This window comes from Solanum tuberosum, unplaced genomic scaffold (genome assembly GCF_000226075.1).
Source record: "Solanum tuberosum cultivar DM 1-3 516 R44 unplaced genomic scaffold, SolTub_3.0 scf00621, whole genome shotgun sequence".
NCBI lineage: Eukaryota > Viridiplantae > Streptophyta > Magnoliopsida > Solanales > Solanaceae > Solanum > Solanum tuberosum.
The window spans coordinates 44,133-54,221 of record NW_006239535.1 but is presented as its reverse complement, the minus strand read 5'-3'; the positions used below and the strand labels follow the sequence as shown (position 1 = coordinate 54,221).

General features: G+C 35.6%; 1 protein-coding gene and 1 long non-coding RNA gene across 2 annotated transcripts; one reads left to right on the top strand and one right to left on the bottom strand.

The window, feature by feature from the left end:
• The first annotated feature begins 2,083 nt into the window (after positions 1-2,083).
• Positions 2,084-2,549, top strand: LOC107058733 (uncharacterized). The gene is made up of 2 exons (XR_001472292.1): positions 2,084-2,183; positions 2,254-2,549. It is a non-coding gene; the product is annotated as an uncharacterized lncRNA (long non-coding RNA).
• An 82-nt stretch (positions 2,550-2,631) lies between these two features.
• Positions 2,632-5,227, bottom strand: LOC107058731 (uncharacterized). The gene is made up of 3 exons (XM_015304795.1): positions 4,275-5,227; positions 3,905-4,019; positions 2,632-3,819 (listed from the first exon to the last, which is right to left on the bottom strand). Exons 1-3 carry the CDS (start codon positions 5,225-5,227, stop codon positions 2,632-2,634), a joined length of 2,256 nt encoding a protein of 751 aa, XP_015160281.1.
• Positions 5,228-10,089: the final 4,862 nt, after the last annotated feature.

Here is a 10,089-nt window from a genome sequence, read left to right as displayed (position 1 = left end):
TTATGCCGGAACGTGGTAACCGATCGATTCAACACACCACAATCACAATCACAAATATATCCCTAAGATCATAAATTTAAGTCATGATTTCATGGTAACCATCATTCATCTATCTCATTTACTACAAGTGTGATCATTAATGCAACATTTATATACATATATGTATCATAATGAAGCAAGAACAAACATACATCACACAATCATAGAATCACAACCATCACCTACCTCGAAACCAGCTAGAAACCCTAAGAAACTTAATCCTTCTCTTTCCGGATTTGTTCCTCTTGTTTTTGGTCTACAAAAAATTAATATAATACGGGAATCAATAAACAATTACTAATTACCCGAATTACTAACAATTGTATGAACCCTAGATCAAACCCATGATCCCAATTATCCAAATAGGGTTTTTTCACCATAGAATCTATAACAAAACCCTCCCCCATCAATATTCACCCATTCTATTACGTTCTATGGATCAAAACATGGATTCGGGGAGTGAAAAACTTACCTTTAGCCTCAACAATGGTGAAAAATGAGTAGGAGTCTCCTAGGGTTCGTTCCTTAGCTCTAAAAATTGAAAAGTGCCAAATAAGGTCGTTTAAGGGTTTATTTATGACTTTAGGTCGCGTCGAACTTGCGACAGCGGCCCTCACCCCGCTGTAGCGGCCCCGACAGAGCGACAATAATACCGCTAAAGCGGCTTGCACAAAACCAGTGATCTATTTAAAGAATTCCAAGACCCCCATTTCACAACACACCTCTAACCAACTACGATCATAAAATACCCTTTACGGTAAGATTGATTACGGGAGTTCTACTCGCCCGTATTCAATTCCGTAAAGTCGTACGGGTTGTTTAACGAGTTATCTAACTACTCATGTATTCAAAATCATAATTAAGTTACCTGGTTGTTACTAGATTTCCCTACACCTTAAAGATTCTGATTTCGTCCAAATTTGGACTAGGCTAGGAAATCTCAAGTTACTACGAAAATTTTTTCTGGCCCCAATTCTTTCTCCATTGATTTTTCTCTAACAACGGAAATCAGGTCGTTACATGGACAAAATAATAAAATGGGCAAGGAATGGTCATTTTTTGTAATAAACAATAATTGAGTTATATTGGATAAGAAATTTTGACTTAGGTTGATCTATAAGGCAATTTAACTCTACAAGTCCTATTTAATTTATAGAAAAGGGATGTTAATGGTTCAGTTTGGCTGATTATTTTAAGAAATTTATGCAATATCAACATTTTGGTTATTTTGTTGTGTAAGTAACTATTTAAGTCTTCAAAATAAGATGACTAATAAAATTGAATTAATCGTTGAGAAACTTACATAAATGACTATAGTGTAGGGGTTATCATATTTGTTTAGCTATAGTTTTCATTATTATCGTACATAGTTATATGTATTATGGTAATACCGTTGTATTTTATGTATTGATTTTTTTTAGTATACTATTATACAGTTCCAAATTTGGAGCATTTTTTTAAAACAATAATTTCTTCGTGAGATTTGATATAGATATTTTTAAAATTGATTTTAGATGAATTCATTTTTTTACTTATATCGATGAAGTGATAGTTAAGTATCGTTTATATTTGTATTATTAGATAGAGAGAATAATGACAAGCATTACAATTTTAATCAAACATTCGGAGAACTGGAACGAAGACTATCTATGTATCAAAATGTATCCAAGTATATAAAAAAGAATACATGTATTGATAACTAAATGTATCCAAGTGTCAAAAAAATAAAAAACAAATCTATATATATAATAATAAAGCTGAATATGAAAAGGGTGATGTGACACTCTCTATGAGTTTTAATTCTATTTATCTTTTTTGTGGTTTTTTTGGTCTTTTTTCTAATTTTAAAATACAAAAAAATCACATAAAAATTTGAAGAACATTATTATTTTTTTTAAAGCAATTTTTGGTCCAGAGACCTTTTATTAATTAAACAAAGTTATCAAAGTAAACAATGGCCCAAGGCCTAAAATAACATTTAAGTTCCTAAAATCAGCTTATGTCTATCCCTATTAGGAAAGTATTAGTTCAGTGAGCTCTCCACCTCCTTTTCCTCAAGTGACGTTCTTTTGCCTGAAACCCATTTTTTTCCCTTCTTCTCTTCGAGCTCGATCTTGTCTTGCCATGGTAGAAGTTGATATCTGGTATCTCTTTTCCCCTCATTTTAAAGTTGTTTTCATTTTGTTTTCCCCTAATCAATTCTTCATCTGATAGATGGTCTGGGTTTACTCGCAATGGGCTGAAGAAACACTGATTGGAGCTCTCTGTGATGCTGTGAAGGTTTCTGGTAGCCATGGTTTGATCTTCTAGCTCAATACTCCCTACCTTCGTGTTTTTGGGCCTAATTTCGTAGGTTCTGTTCTGTATTTTCTGTTGTTGTGTTGTAAATAAGCTCATTTCATATTTATTGCTGACATCTTAATGATTTCCTCCATGTTGGTGCTTATGTTATCCTTAATGTTAAATGTTTATCTTTCTTGTCCTGATTCTTAAAGTTGGTATTTGTGCTTTGTCGCTGTTTATTTGTCTCCTGAGGTGTGTTGGTAGATCCACAAAGGCTGTATACTCTTTTATATTTTGCGATTCCACGACCTATTTTGCCAGTAGATCTGGCACACCGTTAGCTCCTCTAAATGTATGGATAATAGTAGCATTTAGTCCTTGTAACCTTTTCCTGATCCTTTCCTCTCTTTCCACCAATTCCCATGGTATTTTCCATTGTCCCCTTATCATCTTCACTAGAGTCAATGAGTCTGTTTCTATTATGACCTCTCTTAACTGCTTTTCCCAACAATACTCGAATGATTCATAAATTGCTAATGATTCTGCCTCAAAATTAGTGGTATTACCTACTCCTGCAGCTCTTGCATAAATCAGATCCCCTTGTGAATTCCTTTGGCAGAATCCATATGAACTTGGTCCTGGATTACCTTTTGAAGCTCCATCTACATTGCATTTCAGCTTTTGCAAGTCAGGGGGTCTCCATACCACACTATGATAGTGTAGCGTTGGCTTGTACCTCCTCAGTCTTCTGGTTATATATGACCATTGGGTTGACTCCAAATATATCCAAGGGTATAACCTTTTCACTAGCTTTTTAACCATATCTTGCACTTGCATCACCACCCCATTGAAGGTTAAGCTCCCTCCATGTTTCAGATTATTTCTCCCCTTCCATAAAGTCCACATGATTATAGCTGGCATAGCCCTCATAACTCCTTGCAATTGTGGTGAGGTTTTTTGTGTCCACCATGCAATAATCAATTGTTCCAAATGCATCCCATCCATGTGTATACCTGCAAAACCAGCAAACTGCTTCCATAGTCTATTGGCTATGGAGGCTGTTAGGAATAAATGTGTCATTGTTTCCTCTTTTTTCTTCTCACAGCACCAACATCTTGATACTAGTTGAAGTTTCATTCTCTTTAGATTGTCATCAGTTGGGACCCTCCTCTTCCATAACCTCCATAGGAAAAAATTCACCTTAAATGGCAAACCCTTATTCCATATAAAATCAAAATCAGTTGTGATCTCCTTCTTTTTCCTCACTATCTGCCAAGCTGATTTTACAGTAAAGTCTCCCTGTGTACTTCCCATCCACCAAGCTTTATCATTTTGATCCTCCCTATTAGGAGGAATTATGTTATCCTTAGCATACTCCACCATTTCTGTAGACAGGTATTCAACTAGTTTTTCTTCATCCCATCTTCCCTCTATGACAAAGTCTTTTACTTCAATTTCTTCTTCCCTAACTTCCACTTTCAGTATAATAAATTGCCCCTAATTTTGTCCAGTTATCAAACCAAAAACTTGATGTTCCTGCCTTTATCTGCCACCAAATGTTGTGCTCTACCTCCTCCCTTACCACAATCATTTTCCTCCACACATGTGATGAACCCCATCCTGTAGCTATAATTGGATGATATTTCTTGCAATACTTGTTCCATATGTAGCTACTCCATAGTGAGGATGTTGAAGTCCTAAAAATCCACCATAACTTTGCAAATAAAGTATTTGATACATCATGTAATGATCTAAAACCCAAACCTCCCTCTTCCTTTGGATAACACAAGCAGTCCCATGACACCCAATGTTTGTTTTTGGCTTCATTAACTTTTCCCCAAAAAAATCTTGCTAGCAGTTTATGAAATTGAGTTATGACACAAGCTGGAGGGTTCATTGCTGATAATAAGTACATTGACATTGACTGTAAAACATGTGCTATTAAAACATACCTTCCACCAAATGCAAGAAACCTATTCTGCCACAGGGCCATTCTTTTTGCTACTTTTCTGATCAACTCTTCAAAGTGACATTTATTCTTCCTGCCATAGAATATAGGAAATCCTAGGTAAATGAATGGAAATTTACCTTGTTTGACCCCTGTAATCCTTCTTATTTTATTGCATACCCCTATTGGCACCTTTTCATGTAGATAAAACACACTCTTGCTAATGTTTATCAGTTGACCAGAGACACCCTCATATCTTGTTAGTACTTGCATCATCATCCTCATTGATTTAGGTTGTCCTGAACAAAAAAGTATAGTATCATCTGCATAAGATAAATGGTTAATTTGGGGGCTCCATTTTGGAAGCCCAAAACCTTCAAATTCAGCTTCTTCAAATAAACCATTTAAGTTTCTTGCCAAAACTTCAGCTACAATAATAAACAAAGTAGGTGAGAGTGGGTCTTCTTGTTTCAGCCCTCTTGATGATTGGAAGAAACCATAAGACTTCCCATTCATGAGTATCGAATACCGGTTGTTACTAATCAACTTTACTATCATGTCAATCACTCTTTCTGAGAAGCCAAATTTTCCAATGACTTGAACAAGATACTTCCAAGAGACTCTGTCATAGGCCTTTGCCATATCAAGTTTCACAACCACATTATGTAGTTTGTTTCTCTTGTTAATATCTCTTATGATCTCTTGAGCTAGGAGAACATTTTCAGTTATGCTCCTCCCTTTAACAAACCCCGACTGATTCACTGATATAATCCTTGGTAGCACTTTTGAGATTCTCTCATGTATCAATCTTGAGATGATCTTATTGGCAAAAGTGCTCAAACTGATTGGTCTTAAATCTCCATAATTCTCCACCACCTCCTTCTTTGGAATTAGGATCAGGTTTGTGTGTGTTATGTATCTTGGTAGCTCAAAACCACTGAAAAAGGCCCTTACCATGTTCCATACTTCATCCCCAATAATTTCCGAGCAATATTGAAAGAAATGGCCTGAGTAACCATCTTGCCCACTCGCACTATCTCAATTTAAGTTAAAAACCACCTGCTTCACCTCCTCTTTTGTAGGTATCCTCTCCATTTCTCTATTCTCCTCTTTTGTGATCATTTTTGGGATACACTGAAGCATTGAAAAGTCTACTGTCTCTTGTGTTTCCTTAAACTTATCCCTAAAAACATTTACTGCTTCCTCTCCAATATTCTGAGGTGAGTTAATAGTGTCCTCTTGTATAGTTTTGATTTCTCTAATGTTGAAATTCCTCCTTCTCCCTTTAAGATATGCATGGAAGAACTTTGTGTTTCTGTCCCCATCTGTGAACCACCTCATTCCTGGCTTTTGCCTCCAAAATTCTTCTTCCATCTTCAGATACCTCTTTAATTCTGCATTAGCCCTGCTGAGTTCAGCTCTGTTGGCCTATGTAGGAGCTAATTCTAATTGCACCTCCTTTCCTTTAATCACATCCTCCAAAGTTGCAATTTTTTGAAAAAATTTCCCAAATGTCTCTTTGCTCCACTGCGTCAGTACTGTTTTTAGTCGTCTCATCTTTGTATGAAAAATGGTAAAAGGGGATCCTTCAATCTAATTCCTCCAGATTTCCTCTACTATCTTCTTGAAATCTACATGTTTGGTCCAAAAATTCAAGAAATTGAAAGGCCTGCTGACTGGTTCTTGATCAGAATTACACCTTACATGTAGTGGTGTGTGATCTGATCCGTGCCTTATTAAATGGTGGACCTCACTTTCCGGTGCAAGATTCATCAAAATGTTATTCCCAAAAACCCTAACAAGTCTCTCAAAGATGCAAGCTTCTTCGATTCTCCCAATCCACCAAGTATATCGACTACCTATAAACTTCAACTCATTCAATGCGCAATTATTAATACATTGAACAAAGTCTTGTGTCTCAAAAAGAAACACTGGTAGACCCCCCAATTTCTCCGTGCCATCCACTATTGTTTTGAAATCCCCCCCAACCATCCAAGGTACAATCTAGTTTGCGTTTACCACAAAATCCAAATCCTCCCATAGCTCTAATCTTTCTATCGCACTGCACCTCGCATAGACTGCTGTAAGAGAAAATCTAAATTGTGTGCCTTTTAATTTGTAATTCATAGTGAGTTGTTGAAAAGTATCTGTTGAACCTTCCTCCTCCCAATCGTCCTCCCAGAAAACCCAAATCTTATCCGAGCAATTTGCCTTAGTATGTGGTAATCCCAGCTTTCTCCTATAATTTTCCAGTTTGGAGGGACTTTGGAAAGGCTCTAGTATTGCAATGTATGAATAGTGATGTCTGTTGTTCAAGTCGACTACTCTTTCAAAAGCATTTTGAGTTTTAACCGACCTGATGTTCCAAAAAAGGATTTTGTCTATCATTGATGTGATGATAATGAAGACCCCATCCTACTCCTTGTCTTTATTTGTGACGGCTGATTATGCTTGGATCCTCTTTTGTCTCTTCCCTTTAATCTTTCTATCTGATTTGGTGATAAGTCTCCACTTCTGCCTATACTGTCAATATTTGCATCCATGTTGTCTTCCTCCTCTGTATCTTGTTGATGTTGTTTTTCCTCTTGCTTAGTGATATGGGTTTTGGGGGGGTAGCTCTCCCTCTAAATAAGGTGATTTTCCTGACTTTACCCCTTCATTCAGTCCCCTTACCCCTTTAAATTGTTGTTGTCTCTTTTCTCTCTGGGAATCCTCTGGTGAGTTATTTGTACTACTTGATGTCCCTATTTCATTTGAGTCTTTCTCCTTGATTAAATGATCACCTTCATTCGATTCTTCTCCTGATTGATTTTCCCCCATGATATCATGCTCCTGTCTTTCTTGACTATCTTTTTTCTCCTCTTCATTCTTTTCATCACGATCCTTATTTTCTTTATTCTGCTCCTCTATTTTATCCCTGTCTATCCCTCCTCCACTTTGTGACTCATATTGATCAGCGACTCTTCTTTTCTCTTCACTGATTTTTCCTTCCTCCACTTCTTTTATAACACTGATTTCCCCTTCTTCATTTTCTTTATTCTCCCCCAAAGCTTCATACATGTTATGTGTTTGAACATTATGATCCTTCACTGGATGTTTCCTTGGATGCCATACATGTTCTCTCCTTCCACCTCAGTTATGATATCTATCCCCTTCCTCAAACTTCATCCTGCTTTGCTCTTTCAAATTATTGTTTTCACCTTGCTTAATCTCCCCTTTATTCTCCACCATGTTTTCTTTTCTGGATCTTAAAGATAATCATATTTAATTATATCTTTATCAATAGTCATATTTAATTTATTTTGTCATTAATGCTATTATTCTCTTTTCCTAACTATTTCTCAATTTCTCATCAAGTATTACAAACCTTTTCATTTGATTTTTAAAAACATCCAACAAACTATTCACGACAGTTAATTTTATGGTTTTTATTTATTTTTTTAGTGGTCTTTCCTTTCTTTGTTCTTTCTTCACTTCTTTTGTTTATTTATTCAATTCAAGAAATTTATATCTTTATATAATATAAATGTATTTCTTTAATCTTCTTTATTTGTCTTTGTTCTTATTTATTTAATTTTTAAGTTTCATTTTCATAACTTAAATCTATTAAATTTCTATTCTTAATGACTTTTAAGTTTTCATATTCATAACCTCCAACTAGTAAATTATAAAATTTAAGATACTTTATGATATCTCTCCTTTTTTATATATATATATATAAATTCACAAGTTTTTGTATCATGAAATCTCAACTTATGATTATTCTTTATATTTCATTGTTCTTTGTAGTATTTTATTATGTCAAATTCATGCTTTAATTTGACAAGATGAAGAAGAATATTAATTAGTTTCTCAAAGAGGGTGTCAGACAAGAGCTCAAAAAAGTGGGCACTGATTTTGTATTCTTATTTTTTTAATCTATTTTCTTATGATGAGTCCTAAGGAAGATGTGTGTGTTTATGTTTTCTCCATGTAACTTCTTTAGTTTGAGTTTTTATAATTTTTATATTGCAAGTCAGTATTTTTGTTTAGATGCAAATTAGTTATGGTAACTTTGTGTGTAATAGTACTAATTATTAACAAAGGTTCAAATATATTATTGCTGTAACACTCCAGAAATTTTTGAGCTAATACTCGAATCATTCTTCGTTGTGAGTAGGATTCTACCGAGGAATTTAAAATTTTTTGAGTGTTAAGCTCACTAGATGTAGCACCTTCAGTTCCAAAAAGAACTAAATTGTAAATAGCAAAATCTGAAATTTGGCAAGTTAAGCTAAGTATGAGTTTTGGGTCAACTTCAAAGGACCATAACTCCTAGCACAGGTTGAGTTAAGTGTCCTACAAGATACCGTAGGAAAGATCTTTGAATAATATTTCCAACACCACCAAGTATGCTCATTTTCGAGTTTTTATGTGGGAGATTTGCTCATTGGAAGTCGGGCTGTCTATATAAGAAAAGTCAAAATCAGATTTTAAAAGGGTAGTTTGGTCTTTTCCATACGCAATTGGTTTAATTCATTTTTAGTTATTTAATTAGGGTCTAAACTGAATGGGTTCAGTTCACACAATTGCAAAATAATGCTAGGGTGTTAAGAGAAAGAACTCAAGAGGAGAAAGGAGAAGAAAAGGTCTAGATTCGTCGATTTCTTGAGGAATTGATTGCGGATTTCACCAAGGTTTTGATCCTACGAGGTATGTGAGACTTTCATAACGTTGGGTTCGTTCACCCACGTGCCAAACATGTTTATTTCAGTGTGAATTTGTCCTAAAAATATTGGAACTTTGAATGTTTTTAATGGGTATTAATTACCCGGATTACCAAAAATTCTATCAACCCTAGATTATACCCATATTAGAGCATTCATCACCATAATTTCAAGACCAAAAACGTTCCCCATCGATAATTACCCATTAGATTACGTTCTATTGATCGAAAAATGGATTCAGAGAGTTAAAATCTTACCTTTAGCCTCAAGAATGGTGAAAAACTGTCAAGGAAACCCCTGGGTTTGTTCCTTAGCTCTCAAGTTCTAAAATGGAAGAATAAAATGTTATTGAGGTTTATTTTTGACTTTAAGTCGCGTCTGCCCCGCCACAACGGCACCCTCCCCGCTACAGCGGCCCTGCCCTGGCGGGAAGAATTCCACCTCAGCGGCTTGCACGGAACCAGTGAGCAAAATTAATAATTCCAAGACCATCATTTCACAACACACCTTCTACCAACGACACTCAAAAACTACTCGTTCACACTAGGATCAATTCTGGGAGTTCTACTCGCCCGAATTCAATTCCATAAGGTCGTACGGGTTCCTTAATGACTTATCTATCTACTCATATGATCAAATTCATAATTAGATCACCCAATTGTTACCAGATTTCCCTAGATGTTAATATCTCAGATTTTGTCCAAATCTTGACTAGGTTGGGAAATTCTAAGTTACTACAAAAAAGTTTTCCGACCCAAAAATCTTTCCCCGTTGGCTTTTCTATAACGAAGGAACCCAATCGTTACAATAGATACCAATTTACCCCTCACTCATCCCCGAGTGACAAACTTAGGATAAATAGGTTAAAGAAAGAATGGAGTAGTACCTGAATCGACGAACAATTGGGGATACTTGTCTTGAATGTCCCTCTCGGTTTCCCAAGTAGCTTCCTCAACTGTACGATGCTTCCATTAAACTTTCACCGACTTAATCTCCTTGGTCCTCAACTTACGCACATCACGACCAAAAATTGCAACTGATTCCTCCTCATATTGGAGGTCTTTGTCTAACACAATTGAGTCCCACTTAATGAAATAGTCCCTGTCACCATGA

Bases quoted from the DNA above. Each gene is read 5' to 3' on its own strand.
- LOC107058731 (XM_015304795.1), bottom strand. From the start codon at position 5,227: ATGGTAAGGGCCTTTTTCAGTGGTTTTGAGCTACCAAGATACATAACA. The intron at 4,020-4,274 runs GTATGTTTTAAT...GTGGATTTTTAG, and splicing joins TTTCTTGCATTTGGTGGAAG to GACTTCAACATCCTCACTAT. The intron at 3,820-3,904 runs GTAAGGGAGGAG...GGACAAAATTAG, and splicing joins TGTGGAGGAAAATGATTGTG to GGGCAATTTATTATACTGAA.